At 40.4% G+C, this 20,341-nt stretch overlaps 1 protein-coding gene across 3 annotated transcripts in view; it reads left to right on the top strand.

The window, feature by feature from the left end:
- The window catches only part of ERG (ETS transcription factor ERG), a gene marked incomplete at its 5' end in the record, with an annotated part of 106,878 nt that overhangs the window by 63,056 nt on the left and 23,481 nt on the right, over positions 1-20,341 (top strand). For all 3 annotated transcript variants that reach the window (XM_080613145.1, XM_080613144.1, XM_080613143.1), the window contains one exon: positions 11,634-11,851. In XM_080613145.1, coding sequence (XP_080469271.1) covers positions 11,634-11,851 — 218 coding nt within the window. The remainder of the gene's footprint in view (positions 1-11,633; positions 11,852-20,341) is intronic.

The following is a 20,341-nucleotide window of genomic DNA, read 5'->3' as shown; positions in this document are numbered from 1 at the left end:
GATTCAACAGAAAGCATGGTTGCAGAGCCACAAGTTGCACAATAAAGATGAAAGTTGAATTTGTGAGGTAATTCTCATAAAAAAAGGAAAAAAAAAAGATAAAATTTAATTTTCTGAGTAATTAATATTTTGTGATTTTGGATTGGTGATTTTGTCTAGAAAGACATTGCTTAAATTGCTTAAATGAATTAATAAGTTTAACAGGAAAATCACAGGTGTATTTGGGATTAATTTTTTTTTTTACTATCACAAAGCAATTTTTTCTTTGTATGTGAGGTTTTCGTGTTGTGGTTGTTCTGTTTTATTTGTTTTGGGACAAACAAAGAACATTCACCCCAACCTTTGTCTGTCAGAGGTATGAAACAATTTTTTCTTCTGATCCATTGGTTTGGCTACCTGTCTGACTGCAATACATTGAAAACCATACCAGTCTCTTTGACTGATTTCATAGTTAATGTTTGAGCTAAACATAACAATATCTTTACCTTATACTGGTTCAGCAGAGCAAGTTAAGTGTGCTTAAACATAGGCACACACTTTATTGTTATTTTACTAAGCACTCTCCTGTGTTAATCTTTGCATACACAGAAATGACATAATACTGTGTGTGACATTCAACCCCATATTAATTTCATTAGTCATGCTTTGTGGCAAATGACTAAAATAACGTATGCTGGAGTATGAAGCAAGATATTCATTATAAACAATTACAGGAAGGTATGTGAGGCTATACACTGTAAAGGTTATCGTGACAGGAAGTCATATTTTACATACACAGTGGGCATACTTGGAAAGTTCATTCCGAATTTAGAAAGGTTGTCCATCTAAGCAATATTCTATGTGTTCATAAAATGGAGATTACCATGAGAAACTTATAACGCTATATATGAATATGTTCAGCGTATACATGGAAGATCCAGAATAAAAGGTGGCTGAGGAAAGGGAAGAATAATGTAAACAAAACCACTTTCTCTAGTGTTATGCAAAAATGGAGAGCACTCCTTAATGTAGTGAGTTTTTAAAAAAGCAATAGCAATTTGCATTTTAATTCCAGTTATCTAATGCAGAGAAGTCAGCAAAAAATATCAAGACAAATACACTTGGAAGTAAATAAAAGCATCCATACAAATAAAGATGGCTTAAGCAGTTTGCAAGAGCTATCAAACAAGAAATTAGTAACTGTTGGATGCAATAACTATTCTTTAAATAGGAAGGTAAGAATTTTAAATTTGTGGGAAGGTGAACATGAGGGAGCATCTGAGACTTTGTCAGCCTGATGCAGCTGGCAAGAGGATCTCCAGCTCCAGGGGGTCCCTGAAGAGGAAGTTGAGTTGCAGGAAAGCACCCTTGCAGATGCCCAGGAAGTGTTCCCCCTCTCCCGAGGCTGATTGCTGAGCCCAGCTGCTGGTTTGGGAGGACCACCCAGATTTAATGGAGAACATGCCCAGTTTGCTTTCTCACTATTTCTTTGGGGTAGCTAAAGGTACATTTGGAGCTAGGGTCCTCCATAACTGCGGTCTTTCCAAGCAGAATGTGACTCATCACACACATGCACACACGTGTGCGCACGTGCAAAAACACCACACACAGAGGCACTACAGGGAAGTGATGGGTCACCTAGAAGCTCAGTTCATGGCCATTATCCAATTGTTATTTCCTTAATGCTGTTAGACATTTATAAAAGCCAAAGGTTCACTGCAAAGGAAACTAATTTAGATGCTCTTTTCAGTTTTACCCAATTTTTAATTGTTTCATCGATTCAATGGCTGTAATGATCTCTCCATTCCTTCTATACATTTCTCATTACTCTGCTGATGAGTTTATCTTTGGTACATAGTATGCCTTATAGAAAAGTGTTTTAATACCTGAATTATTTTTACTTTAAAATTTGTGCAGAAATTGAGGAGGGATTATCTAAAAATGTGTGTGTACATATACTTATGTGTGCATATATATATACAAAATAGGCATACATAATTATGTATAGAAATAAATATGTGGTGGGTCAACCCACCACAGTTAACAAATATTGAACTTAGTATAAATGTAATGTATAATCTTGCAGTTTGGGCTAAATGGCAGGAAAAAGAACTGGAAATGTTACCCTTTTGTGATAACACTGGACAAGTCTTTTGAATAAGGCAGAAAATAATCATGTGGTATCTTTATGTTAAGAGTTTTCTCAATAAAGTTTCCAAAACCAAAGAACCAGAGCAGTCACCATGTTCAAGCAAAGCTTTTAGTTCTGGACAAATGACTAACTCCAGTAAATGCGTGGTAATCCTTGAAGACATCCCATTCAAACTGCCCATGATGCCAAAGATTTTAAGAGGAACCAAGGAAAGGATAGACTTGTATGCCTAGTGTGGGATCGGTGTCTTGGTTTGGGCAGCTGCTTTGGTCCCAAGACTCTTTCCCAATATTATTTTGATCTAATAGCAAAAGTTCATAGTGGGTGTGGCATGCAGCCTCAGTTCACTTCCAATTGGGCTGCTGGCCACTTTAGAAACCTACCACCTGTTTTGCCAAAGAAATCTTTGCTTGAAAAATTTCTGAAAAAGCCCCCAGATGTTTATATTTTTTAACAAAGTAGAATATTAGCTGTTCCTTCAGAGTAATAAAGTCCTGTACTAGAAAGGCAAAGTAGAAGCAACAGGATAGTCCTGGGCTGAGGCAGAAATGGAATTTTATATCCAAGTTTTCCCAGTTTTCTAGGCATTTTGAAGCCCTAGAGGTTAACAGGCAAGAAGGAAAAAACTTCAAGTTCATAACTGCCAATACTATCAAAATTAAAAGGAAGAAAAGTCTATTGTATTGACTGAAAAAAGTCATTCAAACTTTAGTGTTACAGCTCTTTATGTACATGGAAGTGCTAAAATAAGCATACAAAGCTACAGTTTCTTAAAAATGTGCATACAATATACAATCTGCAGGATACAATTGTATTGTTTTTACCACTGGTGAATTAAAGTTGACATAATTATTCAGGAATAAGTATTCTGAGCCCAACCGATCATTGTGCTGCTCCAGCCCTACAGCCACCTACCCTGTTCATTCAGCTGCTGGTGCAGCAGATAAAACATGGTGTTGCCTCAGCCTCTGAGTAGCTTGCCAGGACTCTGCTCATGCATAAGGAAAATCAGAATCAGATTCATCACTGTGTAGCACTAGCTTGTCTGCTTCGTTTTCTAGGCTTTTTGATACAGTCTTGTGAATTTTGAGGTCCACTTTCATTCAGAAGCCTGGTGCAGTTCTTTGGTGGTTGTGCATGTGCAGAACTGCTTCCAGGCATACCCCTCTTGAAGTCAGTTTTGCACTGAACACGCACTGAAGCAGATGCAGGGTGGAGGCTTTCATCACTGCATTTGAACAAACCCGCTGCATTGCTTTGATGGTGCCCAGGGCATGAGACATACATGAAAGTTTCCTATTTCCATTTATTAACTCTTGGTTAGGGGTTAAACTGTTCATTTGCATTTTACTGCTAGTTAAAGACTGCAGATGAAATAATTATGAAATTGCAGCTCTTTAAATCAGATGCTCATGGACACTTCCTGATCTCTGGAAGTTAGTGTTTCATCAACTGTACTTGGTGTGATAATTTTAGTGTGTCAGATGCAGGGTAGTCCCAAATATGGCGTGGAGCTTGGAATGAAGGGGATATGCTTTCTAAGCAAAAACCCAATTTTATCCATTTTTACAAAAGGTTCCCCATCTGCATTAGTGGAATGATGATTTTTTTTCTTATTTTATGCAGCACTTGAGCAACTGGAGTGAATGCCTCATGCTACAGATACTACCCTATGATGAAAGGAGGTATCTAAAATAGCTTGGGCAAAAATAGGGTTTGCTTACATTTCAGTAATGACTGTATATTAGAAATGATGATAAAGCACCACAGTCTACATTTTAATTTATAATGTTTCAGAATTTGTTCATTAAGACACAAAATGTTAAACCTTTGGGCTTAGCCGTGAGACCTCTATTCACATTACTAGTCCTGGTGAAGCCAGGAGGATGACTTACACAGAGGGCTGCAGGATCAGTCCTTAAACATCTGCTATTGTTTCCCAGAAATGAATCTAGCCTGCAATTTCATAACATTATTTTGATGGATGTTTGATTATTCCTGTATTCAAGTGAGACCGTGGCAGTGTCTGTCCTTTGCTTCCAAACATCCTTTGTATTTCTCTCAGCAAGAGGTGAAGGTAATCAGATAAGTGGCAGCACTGGGGCCTGTGTTTGGATTAACACTGACTACCTAAGTGCTCTTTGCAAATACGTGAAGGATGTTAGTTGAGCTGGCAATACGATTCTCATGGGTGGAGGTGAGGACAACATCTGTCTTTCCTATCTTGTACTTGCCAAGGCTTTTTGCTGTTCCTGAACTCTCTCATGAATATAATATGTGGGGTTTTGTCTGATCTAATGAATCCAAGACTCAGAAATTTAGAAGGAAAACATATTCCAGATGTGTGCTACAATTCCTGACTCAGGTGACTGCATTTTAAGTAGTAACCTTTTCCAGTATTTTCCACACACCATATTGAATATCTTACAAAACTGCTTCTTTAGTGAATGGTCAGAAGAGAGTTGTAAGAGCATCATGATTAATAAGGTATAGTAAGGCTGAAACATCAATCATTTGCCTGTTGTTTCACTGATTATTGCTAGATGCAATGAATCCAAGGCTTAAAGACTTGGCTTTAAAGCAGGACTGCAAATTTCAGCTAGAAGCTCTTTAAGCAGTTCAACCACAGCTTGCTTTATCGTGCGATGCCTGTTGCAGACATGAGCAGAGTTTCAGACTGGAAGTCCATCCTCATGTATGGTCTCTGTTCCAGCATGGAAATGACATTCCTGGCCTGTTTGAAATTAGGCTTTCAGTCTGGATAACAGCTTCCTGGAGCATCAGAAGATGCAGTCTGGGGAAGAATAGAAAGAAGAGTAGCAAGCCAGAAGAGTGACTTGGTAAAGTGTGGAGTGGCTGTGTAGCAAGGTGCATACCATGTGCTCTCTTGCACACTTTTGCCTGTTCTTTCTTTCAGTTACAATTGTATGTAATTGGATCACACACAATTTCAACAAGTACACAAGGGATAGTGAGTGCAAAAAAGCATGGGAATGCTTAATAGAGCTAATTGTGGGATCTTAATCAGAACAATCTTCCTTCAGAAAGTGCAGGTCCTCTCCAAATATAACTGTTTATTAGAATATTTTGACATCTGCAGAACACACGCCAGTGTGTTACAATTCTTCCTTTTAATAAATGTTTTGGTAAAAGTTTTCATATAACAGGTTTGTGTCTAATTTAAGATGAAAATAAGTCCCAGTATATCAGAGTTCTTCATAGAATGGAGAATTATTTTTTCTGACCAACTGTAGACATCTGACAAGTGACAGGAAACAGCCTGTGTCTGAATGGATTGTGGCTGTATGGAGGTCTAAGCTTGTGCTTGTGTATATATTATCATGAAATCAAATTAGAGAAGAACTAGAAGCTAATTACATTAATGAGGAGAAATATCGCAAAACTATTGTGTTTCAAAAAATATAAATGCAATGACAAAAAATAGATTATATAAATGCAATGACATATGGCAAAGCTAATTAAAATTTCTCAATTGCAATGTTATTGCGAGCCACTCATAGTCAAGGGGAACAGGCCTGTTTTGGTGTGTGGGATTGCTGACTCCAACAAGATGACTCTACAAGTAATAAATATGTTTTACTGTCTGCAGCATCTCCCAGTGCACAATGAGGGTTGTTGCTTAATTTGTTTCTCCTCATGCATCCTCCTCTTCATGTGTAGTTCATTCCCAGTATCCAACTGGTTTGAAGTCAATATTTTTCATCCTACTACTGTGCTATTGCCTGCTAGGATTTTGACAGCGCTGGCCAGTACGCTCCTGATTGTCAACGTTCTCGAAACATTTTTTTGAGCAGCAAATCATTTGATAGATTTTGGGGAGACAATTGGCATAAACAAAGATCTACTAAACCTTTTCTGCTGTAGGGATTAAGCAATAAACCATGTAAATATTATAAGAAATGAAAAAAAAAAAGAAAAAAAACAAAACCCAGAGCTTAATATTTTGAGATATACGTATACACACACATACAACGAGTGCGTCTCCTGGAGATACGATTCCATTTGATTGCTGTACAAACAAGTGGAAATGATATGTCTAAAGTGGAAGCTGGGTTGATGACATGGAGGGACAGCAAACAAATGTATGTCATGCACAAAACGGCATGTTCCCTAATCAGAATTAACTTGAGAAAAAGCACCTCCAGGTTAGAATGGCCTCCAAAATCTTTTAAAATACTGCTGAAGTATTCTTAACCCAGTAACCATGAGCACAAATTATGCAAGACAATTGCACACCTTATTGCCACCTTTAAGCATTTCTTAATTTTGATCAAACTTTAGGAAAAAAAGTCTTTGTCCTTAAATCCTGACATTGCATATAAAAGACAAGCCAGCTTTCATATACTGATGGGAGCTACTTCAGTCACATTTCCTGTAATTTCATGCTTGTAGGCCAAGCAATCTTGCATTTGATTAAGTAAACACCTTTGTCCTCATGACTTTATGCCTGCTTTAAAGGCGTTGCTGTACCTATTGTTCTACAAATTGTCAGTCCGTTATTCTTTCATTTTTACTTATCAGTGAAGTGTAGGTCAAAACCAAATAGAGAAGTCATTTTGTTCTTTTTATCATTAGTACGGAAAGTCCGAGTAAGAAGTACAAGTGGTGAAAAGAATAAAAAACTCTTAATGAAGGAAAAGATTTTTATGTTTTGCTGGTGATGTCATAAGAGTATGTGCAGAAAGAAAGGAAGATGAAATAAAGAAAATCCATGCCCAATATTGAGCTCAGATAATACCAACAGCTCTACTTTACCAACTTGCATGAAAGACCTTTCCCAGCCGTCACTGTAAGTTGTATGTGTTGCTTTGTTCATATAACATTATCCCAGACACTGACTACTAGACATAAAAGGCTTCATTTCTGAGCTGTCATAACAATATATTATTGTCATGTGAAATCCAAGATCACCCATCCAGTACTAAAATTATTACCATAAAGGTACAAAACTTGGTGAGATTAAAAGCAGCATCTACTTTATAATATTTATAAATGTTCACCTTGCTTTAGCCCACTCACTGCTTAATGTTGCCAGACTGCTCCAGAAACAGCATTATAATGGATGATAAAAAAAGAGAAAATGACTAATGAAAAGTATTTACTAGAAATAGAACTGGTATCCATATGTAAAAAAACCTTGCCAAAAAACTTGTCAGTATGATAGTTTTGTCTAGTTTATATATGGCTAGACCATGTGACTGTTCTTTATAACAGTGAATGCTGACAGTATTTATATTACATTTGGTCCAAAAGCTTGCATTTAGAATTATAAGAAAAAGCACATTTTTAAGTCCCTGTGTTTAAGAAATAAATACCCATACTGCTTTCTGTCAGCTGTTCAGTAAAGTAGTTTGCTGTTATTGCTTTTGTTTCATAGCTTATGTAGGGTTAAGGCTTGAAGGCTTTAATTACTAAGGTGAAATCAAGGAAAGACAAAATTGAAAGGATGCATGGAAGCAGCAGCTGAAGGACATTTTCTGTCTGTTTTGGGGGATATCATATTATGTCACATTCTTGTATAGCTGAGCAATGTTTTGTACTTCTTGATGCTATTTTCATGCTTTCCACAATACAAATTTCACATGAGGTTGTATTGGGTTGTATGAAGTCTGATGGTTCAGCATCACCGTGTCTTGCAAGGTCACTGGATTCAGAAAAGCCTGCACCAGAAATCCTCAGCTTTTAAGATCACTACGAGGAAGACAGGCAGGAGCTGCCAATCGTGGACACACAGCTCCCACCTGTCTGTTGCAGAACGTGTTTTCCTTGAATATTCAAGGACCAGATATATCACCTGTAGGGGTTGTTGGTAAATTGACATCAGTGGTCCTAGCTGCATTTGAAGGACAGTATGCCTGAGTCCTGGCTGGCAAGATGAATAGCAGAGCAGATGTTGCACATAGTTCCCATGTTTCCCACATTGAAACCTCAATCTCACTTATGTGAGAGAGGAAAGATGGTTAAAGAGGAAGTAAGGCTAATTCTAGTTTAGACAATGTTCTTTGGTTATGCTGACTCCTCAAAATTGTGCAAAAGCTTAGATGGCCAGTTCAGCTTTTGTAATGTGCTCAAGGGAGGGGTGGTGCAGAGGGGTGATGCATGTCCTGCTGTCCTTCAAGACTGGCCAGCAAAGATCAGTAAGAACTTGGAGTAAATTATCAGAGATACTCACTATCATAGAGTGCACATTAATAAGTCTTCCACATAAGGGCCGACCCAACAGTGTGCAAAGTTGGCAGAAACTCAGTTACTCCTACAGAGCTTTTACAGACCTGTCAGTGTGCACTAACTGATAACTAGCAGGATGGAGTACAGATGAGCGTTTGCTATTAAATCAGAACAAAACTCCAGCTAGCAAAATGAGATTTTTTTTATTTCTCCGTGAATAATGAGGCTTTTTTTTCATGAAATGTGAATGAAGTCTGAGCCTGTCTCTTGGGTTCGTTTATGTTTGTCTTGTTTTTGTCATAGTCTTCAGATGTTCACATAACCCTTAATAATTGGGATCATATTTGCAGCATTTGTTGTTCTCCTGAGGAAGTTAAAATGTGTGTACTTTATCTATTTGTGCAATATAATAGGCATTCATAGCACAAGCAATATATACTGTCATTAGTAATGCAAATAAATAGAAAAACCTTTTTTGTTGTTGTTTACAGTTATACTCTACCCTAAATATTCATAAATTAACTTACATTAGGTGAAGTCAAGTTTAATAGGAACCAGAATAAATTTGCTTTGTTTCACATATGTGTGGGAGGATCAGAAATAATATCCATTATATAGTGATTGAAGCCTGTTTTGAAAAGGTCTATTAGTAAATGATTTACAGAGTAAAATAGCATTCTGCCTGTTGTATTTGCAACCTTGTATCTACTTTGTCCTGTATAATTCACACATTCATGCATACACTGGAGCTAGCTCTTCCAAAATTAACATTTTATTTCACGGGTTTTGGCTCATGTATTAGCTCTACAGTGAGGCAGAAAAGAGGGAACTGTGCAGTAAATAGTCTCAGGCATGGGATGCATTGTGATCACCTGGGAAAACAGTTATGGACTGCTAAGAAAGAAATTTCTATTTTCCTTCTAGTGTAATATTTTCTTTCTTTAGTTCTTGTGGTATGATCCATGCTACTTTGCTATCCAAGCACATCAAGTCCTCCTGCTGTCTCTCAGGGCTTTGTAGCCAGGGAGCAATCTTTGGGGAGCAAGGGACCAGCAGCCACCTCACGTTGCTCCTCTTTGAAAAGCAAGAGCCGTCTGCAGGCTTTCCCAGAAATAGCTTGTCACAAAAGCTTCAGACCACCACCAGCAACAGCTTTTAGCAGGCCAGAGACACACGGGAGTCTGAGAAGCATGGGAAAAAGAAGAAGTGTTGTTCTGGCATCCCTTCTGTCTTGCAGAAGCATATTCATATCCCCAGAGACCCAAGAGGCAGCAGTTCAGTAGCTGGGTGCAGGTTGGCAGAAGAGTGTACAAAGCAGGGGTGTTAACTGGGGAGCTAATGGTGACAGCCTGGTGGGTGACCTTTGCACTTGGATGATATCTGGAAAGCACTAATGAAATGGTGCAGATAGCTGCCTGAATTTTGCATCCTGCTCTGTAGTGGGAAGCGTTAGTGTTAGTGATTCAGTCACAAGTCTTGTGGCATTTGAAGGGCTGCTTGAGATCCCCTTCCTCAAGTCCAGAGGTTAAGGGGTGATCTCAGTTTTCATCAGAAGTAATAAGAAGAGGTTGCAGAGAAAACTTTATAGGTCATATTAACGAAGTGCGCCCCAAGGGCTCACAAACCAGGCAAGTAAAAGGAATGATAAATGCGTACCCCCTTAAAATGAACAAATACAACTGCTGATTTTTAGGGCAGCGCGCAACTGCTGGAGCTTGTGCAAATCCTTTCCTGGTAGCCAAGGAAGGAAGGAGCCTGCAGGCAGCCACCCAGCTTCCCATCGCTCTCTCTTTCCCCTCTTCCTTCTCCACCACATCCTCCTCTGCTGACAGAGCCACACGGTTTTATTGTCCTCCCATCGGCTGTCAGCGCAGGGCTGGCAGCAGCACAGGCCCACACAAGCTGCCTCGCAAGCATCCTACCCCAAATCTGGCTTCAGTTCACACCCCTATTCTTGGCCCCTGCACCTCCAGCCATGGCCAACTGGCCGTCTCCATGGCAGCTGTCATCTGGTGTGCTGCACACTGAGCTTCCTCCACCAGCCTGGTGCTGGGGCTTGCTCCACGGTGCTGGGAGGGACCATATTTGGTAGAGAGGGAAGTGTCAGACTGCACCCATGTTCCACTTCATCATAGGACAAAGCCATAGCACTAGGGTGGGAGGAGGGAGTCACTGTTTGGGTTACTGTCTGTTTAGATCTCCTATGTCCTATGTTCACCATAAGTAGCTCCTGGACAGGGAGGCTTTCCTTGGAAGGCTGCTTTTGGAAGGGTGACCCCTGAGCCTGTGTGGTGCTGGGGGCCAGCAGGAGGGTGGGAGCCCAGACCAGTTGCATGCCTAGGGAGCCTTGGCTCAGGCAGGAGGGCCCCTTTGACAGTATCAGCCCTTCCTGTAGCTTCCCAATGGCATGATGGCTGCCTGAGCCAGGCCCAGGCACTGCCTCACTGCCTTCACTTGGCTCCAAACAACATGGGGAAGGAATTGGTGCCAATGTGAATGCATAGTGGTAGGGAGAGAAGGTGGCCTTTTCTCCCTGTGGCATGTAGCCATGATGGCAGCCACCCTGCCACTGACAGGCCTGGTGAAACCTGCTACCTTTGAGGGCCATAGCTGCAGTGCTGCCACAGGAAGGTGGCTAGGGAAGCCCTTCCCACAGTGCCAGAGCGGGATGCCCAGCCAGGAGGTCCACCAGGAAGGATTGCCATGAGAGAAAGGTGGTTGGTGAGCATGGTATCTCTTCAGGGCTGGTGGCAGGAACCTCTGCCGAAGCTGGCAGCAGATGCTGGCAGAAAGAGCAGGGTCCCTGGACTGGAGGTTGTACCCAGCTGTCTTGGCTCCCTGTCCAGAAGGGACTTGGCCTGGGTCCCAAAGGAGGGAAGAGGAGCTCCCAGTGAGTAAGCAAGGCCTGGCTTTGGTCGCTCCTTCCAGGGGTAGTTAAAGCAGAGATGGCAGCTTGCTTACTACGCTGGCATATCTGGACCTCTGCATTCCTACCTGGGATGCCAGAGGTCTCAGATTTGCTGTCTGTCCTGCCCTCTCCTTCCTCCCAGCTCCTATCCTAGGGCCACTATTCCTAAGTGTTTGGTAGCGTGTGTTTGTGCATCTTCTCAGCCACTGGTGGGAAGGGTCTTCCCAGGGAAGAGGTTGCCTTCCTGCCATATGCTGATGGCATGTCTGGCACCATGAATCCTCACCTCCACTGACAGCAGTAGCGTGCCTAAAAAGTAATGACCAGCTGTTCATCTTCTCATGCGATAGACAAGCCCTTTACTCTGAAACATGGTCGTGCTGACTGCTCTTCTCTGGTTTGCAGGAAGCGTTATCAGTAGTGAGTGAAGACCAGTCCTTGTTTGAGTGTGCCTACGGATCACCCCACCTTGCGAAGACAGAGATGACAGCCTCCTCCTCCAGTGAATATGGGCAGACATCAAAGATGAGTCCGCGTGTTCCCCAGCAAGACTGGTTATCACAGCCCCCAGCCAGAGTCACCATCAAGATGGAGTGTAACCCAAACCAAGTTAATGGGTCAAGGTAACAAGGCCAGTGTTAGCGTGGCTCAAGTTTACTTTTTCTAAAGATGGGTCTAGCTCAGTTGTCTAAATCTGAATCTAGAAGCATTTCAGATGCCCTAAGGTACCCCACCTAGCCACCAGCTGCTGTCCTAGAAGCCTACAGGTCTGCTGCATGTTGTGGGTCACACCTGGCAGCCCTATTCAGGTGTTGTGAGGGTTTCATATGGTGCTACAGGCACAGTCTTTTCATGAGCTTGTGCAATACCTTACTGTGTTTCTTCTTACTGAGGGTAATCTTGGATGTGAACTTGCATTGCATGCTAAGTGAAAGAGTATGTATTAAAGTTAGCAAAATGTGAGTTTGCTGTAATCTGGCCCAGCAGCACTAATCCATGTAAGGGTGGATGTATGTGAAATAACACTCAATGGAAGCTCTGAAAATACAGTAACTTGGGCAGTTGCCTTTTGCTCTAAATATAATCAAGCAGAGAAGCACAGGAAGTAAATTCTTGTAGTGGCAGAGGGAGTGAGCTATCTATCTTTACTTTTATATTTAATGTAAACTGTGCCAAAAAACATAACCGTGGATTTGGATTTAAGAAGAAAAAGCATATGCATGAAGACAAGCAGGGGAGTAGAAAGGAACAAGAAAAGAAATTACTCAGTTCAACAGGCAGCAGCCACAGCATGTCAGTGCTTTAACTTTATCTTGGGACAGTTTTTTAATCAGTTTCTCTATGAATGAGAATTGAATTGATTAAGTGGAAAGTAATGCAGTGAAGTTGTGTATATTGGCTGGTAGCTCCCCCAAGCATAGGAGCATTCTATGGATTTCTTCCATCTGAAAAGCACAATGAAGATTTTTTTTTTTTTCCAAGGAAACTATCCAAACAAGTGCTTTCCTGTTTCAAATGCCTGACTGTCAAAACGGTTTTCCTTTGGTGTTGCTGAAGGGCAGAGGTCCAGAGAGTCGGTTGCTCGCGATTGTTGGTGATGTACCAGTGAAGGCTGTGCTTCACATCTCTCTGCCACAAACAGCTGCCTACTGATCTCATCTCCCAGGATCAGTTGTTTAGAAAAACCTCAACCATGAGCACTGTGGTTACTGTTCACACTTGCTGTGCTAATGTGATGAGCACCACAAGCAGGGCAAAGTGGTTGACAGCTTATCACACCTACACCTTTCACCAGTGAGGATGGAAATTGTGCTGAAGTCAAGTCAGAATTTCTAGTGAATAGTCAAAGATTTGAGATACAAAGAAATAATTCTCTGAAGTTACAGAGAATTAGAGAAGTCTTCTTGTAACTCTTCTTATTCAGAAATTTATTCACAGTTTCAGTGAGTGGGTTTTTTTCTTTTTTCTTTTTATTTATTTTTTTTCATGCTGAGCAAATGCACAGATGTAATCACAAATGGAGTATTCATTCAAAATCAGGTTCACCTGCTTCCTAAAGCTTACCTCTAAGTATCTGTGCTGGCATTTCTTTAAGAGAACTAATCATAGTATTTCAAGTGTAAATGTCATTAGGTGCATGAGAGTAGATTATTAATGCTAATGGTTATTGAGATTAGTGGTAATAATTTGTAATGCTGTACATAACTAAAGTCAGTCATTCACATACTCCTATTTTGACGTACTGCCAGATATTAAGGAAGAGTCTAGATTATACAGATCCGTTTGCAAGTGTTGCAATCACATTTTTAAAGTCATCAAGCCAGAATCTTGCATTTGCTGTCGTGGATTCCTGAAATACATACCTAACCTGAATATTAATGCTCAGTTCATGAATCACAAGTATTTGGCTGTTTCTGTAGTGGTTTAGGGACAAAATTGTGTGCAGTAATTCTGTCTTCTATTAGCTGAAACAGTGTCCTGTCTAATCCTTGGTAGCAACACTGGTAAGGATTATACTCTGATTTAGGAATTCAGACAAGCCCTGCCTTGCTATCCAGAGAGGCCTGAAAGTGCTGTTGTGGATAGATGTGTGTTTGGGTGTGCAGCTGGAAGAGATCCTGTGCTTAGGGCTTTTGCTTCTGTCCTGGGGGCTGTGCCATTGTTGAATAAACGCAGAAGTAATCCAGAGAGTGAGGAGCTGCAGTGGAGCCATGAGAGCAGTGTATCGCAGCTGCGGGGCTGGAGTTAGGCTCTTCATCTCTCACCTGAGCCCTCAGTTTGCATTTTGCTGCCTGCCTGGCAGCTCGACTTCAGCAGGCAGGGGAGGGCAGGCTTGTGTTCAGCATGTTTTACAACCTGCTGGCTGGGGTCATGAATCTGGGGGCCAAGAGGGGGATTTGGCACCCATATCTCTCCAATCTAAGGTATGTTCACCTTCTATGTGTGAACTTTTCACGGATGGATAAGCATTCCGAAGCCCTGAATTAAACAGGCTATTTGGACATATCTTCTAATGCCTATAATTTCTCCTTCCTTTGTGCTATTTTTGATTAGTGTATGCTAGTTTCTATTAATATCACCTTAAGGTGACACTCTGGCTACCTGCACAGTCAATAGACAGGAAGTGGCTGCTGGTTTAGGCTGCCTGAGTTGCCCTTTGTGAAGAGAAATATCTGCCCTTCATTCAGAGGTATCCCGGTCTCCACACTATCTGTTACTAGCAGAACAGGCATCTACTTTTGCAAGGATGTATAATCTGAGCACTGGGGAATTGTCCTTAAATCAATCTATTTTGATTAGTCATGAGGCATAATTTTGATTCATACTTTTCCAGCAGAGCTGTTAATTTCATAAAGACATGAAACCCAAGAGTTGCCAAGGCATCTGGAACCCCAGTAACATGGTTTTGCACTATCCTGACCACCTTTACCACCATTACAGAAGGGATGAAAGGAAGCAATTTTGTGTGCCTCTTCTGTAAAAATAATAGCATTAGGTCTATCTGCTCCATCAGTTGGACTTGGAGTTTAGTGCAAATCAGCTGAGCAGCACATGAAAACTAAGTTCTTCATTTTTCTCTGGACAGCATCACTCAGAGATGCTTAATGTGTCCATCACTAGAAAATGAACAGCCCAGGGGTGGCCATTCTTTCCTAATATGAACAAGCATGTGAGCTGGCACATGAGCTATGCTGCTGGAAGAGGCTGTACAAGTTACTGCTCTGAACTGCAAAATGGTTTTGATCAGAACACTGATTTTCTAAAAGGCATGTTCTGGCTGAAAATATAATGGGAAGAAATGTAATTCTTTCTATATTGAATTAAAATAACCTGAGGCACTGGAAGCAGAGGTTTGTTTATTAATCTTGGATTTGACAGCCTGCCCTATTGACAGATCAATGCAGAGTTGTTAACTGGAGAAAACAAGGAAAATTAATACTTCACTATAATTCCTAAGACTGAAAAATAAACTACATTTAAAAAAAAAAAAAAAAAAACAAAAAACAAACCACTTACAGACTACCAAAAAAAGAATAGATTAACAGAATTAAAAAAAAAAAATGCATATATTGCATGCTTGTACGTAACATAAAAATTAAAAAAAGTATATTTTTTAATTAAGATACACTATTTATTGCATCAAAGAACTATTATTTTATAAGGTCTAACACGTGCCTAAAAAATAGATCTAGATATTACACTCTTAATAGAGAACTAACACTGCCAAGTAGCAAATGTAAATATGTTGTGGCATTTCTAAAACTCACTCACATATGTGCATGTAATATATATAGTGTCATTATACTTCAGGAATTGGAAGACTTCCTAGTACATGATATTCCTGCTTGTTGCAGAAAAACGTGTATGACTCAAACATTGCATTAAAAAAGTATTTATCAGAAATAAATTATTCTTAATCATGTAAAATATTCTGATATGATACTGATGAGTACTGTCAATATGGATGTCACTACAGGTCAATGCAATTTATACACCTATTACAAATCTAAAACCATTTATTCTGTCCCCAAGTCCTGCTAGGTCTTTGCCATTTGATGTTGGTGTTTCACTGGTTTCCTGACAGATTATGTGCTGTTCGTCACATACATAGTGTTGGTCACACTTTCTATGCACAGACTAGAGGTTCCCTGCCATTCTGCAGGTTGCTTCACATTTTCTTTTCTGCAGAAGCCTTCCTCACCTTGCTCATTTGAAGTCCATAAATTTATTTCCTTGAATGAAATGCTCAGTTCTTAAAAATGCTTCATATGTTACAAGTTAACACATGCAGTAGCTAGAGCTGCTTTTCATTTTTAGTAAAACTGTACCTGATCTGTTTACACCTATTTTAAAATCTGAGTTGTCCCAAAGGAGTCTGAAATACCACAGCCACATTGCAGAGCCACAGAAGTGCTACCTCTAGGATCTCTAGAATATCCTCTGTAATTATCTTCCTATGTGGATCCTAGGTCTGTGTGTAAAGAGGATACAAAGCAGGGTAATAGACCCCACAAAATAGCAACCAGAGAACAGTTAACATTGCAGTTTTTTGCTGTCCAGCTCTCCCTTCTCAGTGTGTTAGGCTACTTCCTGGCCATATATTCTGCTGTCTGGAAAGGCGTATAAAATTTTAGGAGCCTACTGAACCCCTTACACATCAACAATTAAGTACCCACTCAAGGCAGAAATGGACTCACTCTGCTAGGACTTTCCCCAGATACACTTTGGCTGTAATTGCACCACATTAAAACTCATAACAGTCTCAGAACTGGCATTCCTGTGAATACTGAAGCAATAACATTAGAATGAAATTAAAGGGTTATTTTCAGTGGGCTGCAGAGGGATTAGCTACATGGGTTTGTTTAACAATAATGGTATTTTTAAAGCTAGACTCTGCTGTACAGCACCAGAAAATATAGCCTAAGGGCCTACCTTAAATTAAATAAAGCAAGCAAAGTTTAAATTCAAGCTGTCATTTACCTTGCTGTTGTTGTATATATAATGCAGATTGTCACAGATGGTATCAAATTGAGTTTCTTTAAATCCATTACGTTGGTGCAGCCATTATATTTCTTCCAGGTACATAAATCTAATGAGCCCTTTGTGCCACCATATTGTCAATCTTTCACCTGAATGTAATACTATTATTTCCTGCTATTTATTGCTCTTGAGTCAGACCAAAAGATTCACCCTGTTATAGTAAGGCGCTATAATATAAATCTAGAGATTGCATATGTCATACTGTTACTTACTTTTGTTTGTTCTTCTTTACATATTTTATCAAATTAAGTATGAACAATTCTATTACAATGAAGGAATTCAAGTCATGTTATGCAGTTATAATGGAATTCACTGCTGTGAAAATGCTCTCATGAGGCCCTAGGTACTTCTTGAACAACATTTAAATCCTTGGATTTCTTGGTGGTCTCTGAGTACACTCACCCATGCGACTCCATCATGCCCATGGGTGGGACTAAAAAAAGGTAGCTTGGAAGAACTACATTTACTGGTGGGTAACCAATCTTTTTAAGGGAGGCTGAAGTGGAACACAGAGTCTTATTCAGGTCACAGATAAATTTCACTTGCCGTGAGCAGTGTGATGATTTCTTTGAAAAAGCATTTTGAAAGTTAGCTGCAGTGAAAGCACAGCAGAATTTTTCCAACATCAGCTTGGCTGATACTGAGTTTTAAAGAAATGCCAGAAATAATTAGTTGTCATTAAGATTTAATCATGTGCAAAATATTGATTTAAGTGCTACCAATTGTTGCTCGAAAACCATTTGAGAATGAAATTACCACTTAATACATCTTTTGTGCTGGCTCTTTTGGGAAATACCATTTTTCTTTGCATGTTACTGTTCTAAGTTCTCATCAAAGAGCCTCTGTACCAGCTGGGTTGAGTGCTTCTGACACACAGGAGGACTTTTCGGATTTCCAAGTGACCTCAAGTTTTTTGTCTTTTTTTTTGTCTTTTTTTTTTTTTTTTTTTTTTGGTCTTTTTTTTTTTTTTTTAGTTTTCCCTTTATTGTAAGCCTCCTAAGTGGTAGCTGTTTTGCTATACAAACCAGCAAATTTGAATGGGTAGCACCTGAAGTACCTTGCACAGTCTATCCGTGTGCCAGTTGAGGTGCAGCTTCTAAGGAGGGTTCATTCATTCATATGGATCTCTGTGTTGCCATCACCACAGAACCATCCTGCTCCCAGGATCCAGGCTGACATGCTTTAAGCTACATGAGGCACCTCTGCATTATGCTCCAGTCTGTGGTATGATACTGGTAGACCTGCTTAGAGCATTTGCACACCTTGTGTGTGTCTAGCACATGGAGAAACAGGGTTGATCTGCAGTAATCACCCTGACATCACTTGTTTTTCAGGGGAATGGCTTTTTCCGTCCCTGGAGCACAACCCCACTGCTGAGGCACAGTGCCATCCCTTCCACTTCTAGCGGTGTACCACCGGCATGCAGCCCTGGTATTCTTGGTAAACCTCAGCTCAGACTAAACAACAAGCATGGTCCAAAACCCACTGCAATCAATGGGACTCTCTCCTCTGTCTCCAAAAGGGTTTGAGTCAGCCCCTCCATCAGTCCTCAGCAAAGCTGTGAGATCTGTCTTAAGAGGATGACTTTCCTAATGCACATACTGGTGCTGCCTTTATAAAGTAACATTAATCTTAGGTAAAAAGCCATGATTTTAGTTATCTGAGACTCAATCTTTTTTCCCACTGACTGGGTGGTTGGTGAAGTGGCTGCTTACCAAACTGGAAAACCTGCAAATTCAGGATCTTGTGCGTGTAAGGTTTTATGTGTGACTACTTCAAGAAGTCGCTTTTTGCTCTGAAAATACATCAGCTTAACAGCAGTGCATGTGTGTGTGTGTGCGTGCATGGTTTGGCTCTTTTTATGAGGCAAACATGTTGCCAAAGACTAAAAAAACCCTTTTTTTGCAGCTTTTTTTGAGGCTGCTGGACTGACAACTACCAGCTAAGAAGCTTTCCACTCTGGGATAATGGGTTCATTCATAATTGGCATGGTTACATTTTGGATTGACCACTGATGCTTAAATTGTGTGCTTAGCTTCAGGAGTTTAAGGAGATGAGTTTCAAAAGTGCTAAGCAGCCAAAAGCTTGCATATGGGTAGTGAAATATACAATCAGTTTCCAAATAATAACATAGGCCCCCACAAGAGTTATGATCACTGTCATTATTTCTGACTATTACTATTATTACTACTTTATTTCCAGTACAGTATTTACTATGTCTAGAGCATTTAGAGCCACTGGTTGTGGTGTTTCCTTCTGGCTGGCATGGCACAGGCACTGTCAGTAGGTAGGTTGTCTCTAACCCAGCACATTTGAAGATGAGTCTTCTCCTCTCCCCCTTTATTAGAAGTTTTATTTTGATCAGGGTGATATCAGTGGAGTGTTCAGTATTTAAAGCTTGGGAATAGTATTTTAAGACAAAGCAGAAAGTTTGTAAGAAAAAGAAGAGTGGCTCATCATTTGCTTTGCCATTTGGCAACCATCAGCCTCACAGCTCAATAATGCGAATCACAAAACTCAGCAGACATTCCATAGACATGGGGATTATGGTTTCCATGCAAGATGTCATTTTTGTTTATGCCTGGCATGCTCTACTTTGCTAACTTTCTGTATAATCCCTGCCCGTAAAAGAAGGCATATCTGGTTTGGGGAGGGCCCTCTCTCCTGGTATTTCATATTTTATGAAACCACAAATACAACAGTCTTACAAGCTCTTGAAATGAAATACAAGTTGAGAAATGCAATCAATTACCATTATAATAGAATTTCTATGAAAATAAGAAAAGAAAAACGAGAGAAAATAGGTCCTGAAAGTTATAGGCCAACTGGGAAGTCATTGTGGCTTTGGCCTAGCTATCACCATGTCAGACTTCAGCCTTCTCCCAGGCAGCAATCTAATTGTAAATTATGTATATACAGAACATCATTTCTTAGCTTTGGCTTTTAGTGACCCCCTTCCCTTCTTTGCCTTTCTTCACTCTAACCTGACACATAAGAAATATTGAAGTGTTTGCACTAATGGAGAAATGACAACGTGCAGTCAAACTTAAACCAGCTGTTTCCCTGCACTGTGAACACAAAGAGCCAGGCTGGTAATATTTATAGCTTGACTGGCCTCTAGTGAGCCAGACGCTGACTGCCTTAATTTGCCATGTTGGCCTTAAGGCTAAGTAACAAGCAGCTGTGGACTTCAAGATAGCCAGGGAAAGTTAGAAAAAAAAAAACAAAAAGAAAAAAAGGAAAAGATTGTTTCAATTAGCAAAAGTTATTGTTTGATTGAAAATGAACGGCTGCTGTGTATACAACTCAATAAACAAGCATCTTTTATTTTGCTTACAGAAAGCCAACAACATTGCATGTGGTGGCATGTGGCCTTTGCTTTTTCCTTTTGCTGGAGAAAGGAACTGGATGTGCTTCTAAGTGCCACACTGTAACATATCTGGGACAGCCCCATGCGACACTGAGCACCTACTGAGCCCCCGGCACCCCACAGAGTGGTGTCTGCCCCTGTTTTGGATGCTGCTGGGTGTATTAGCATGGGACTGCTCCAATCCCAGCCCCTCCATAGCCCT

Source organism: Psittacula echo (genome assembly GCF_963264785.1).
Source record: "Psittacula echo genome assembly, chromosome: 3".
Lineage (NCBI taxonomy): Eukaryota > Metazoa > Chordata > Aves > Psittaciformes > Psittacidae > Psittacula > Psittacula echo.
The sequence above is the reverse complement of the archived record's forward strand: the minus strand, read 5'-3'. Positions and strand labels throughout refer to the sequence as shown.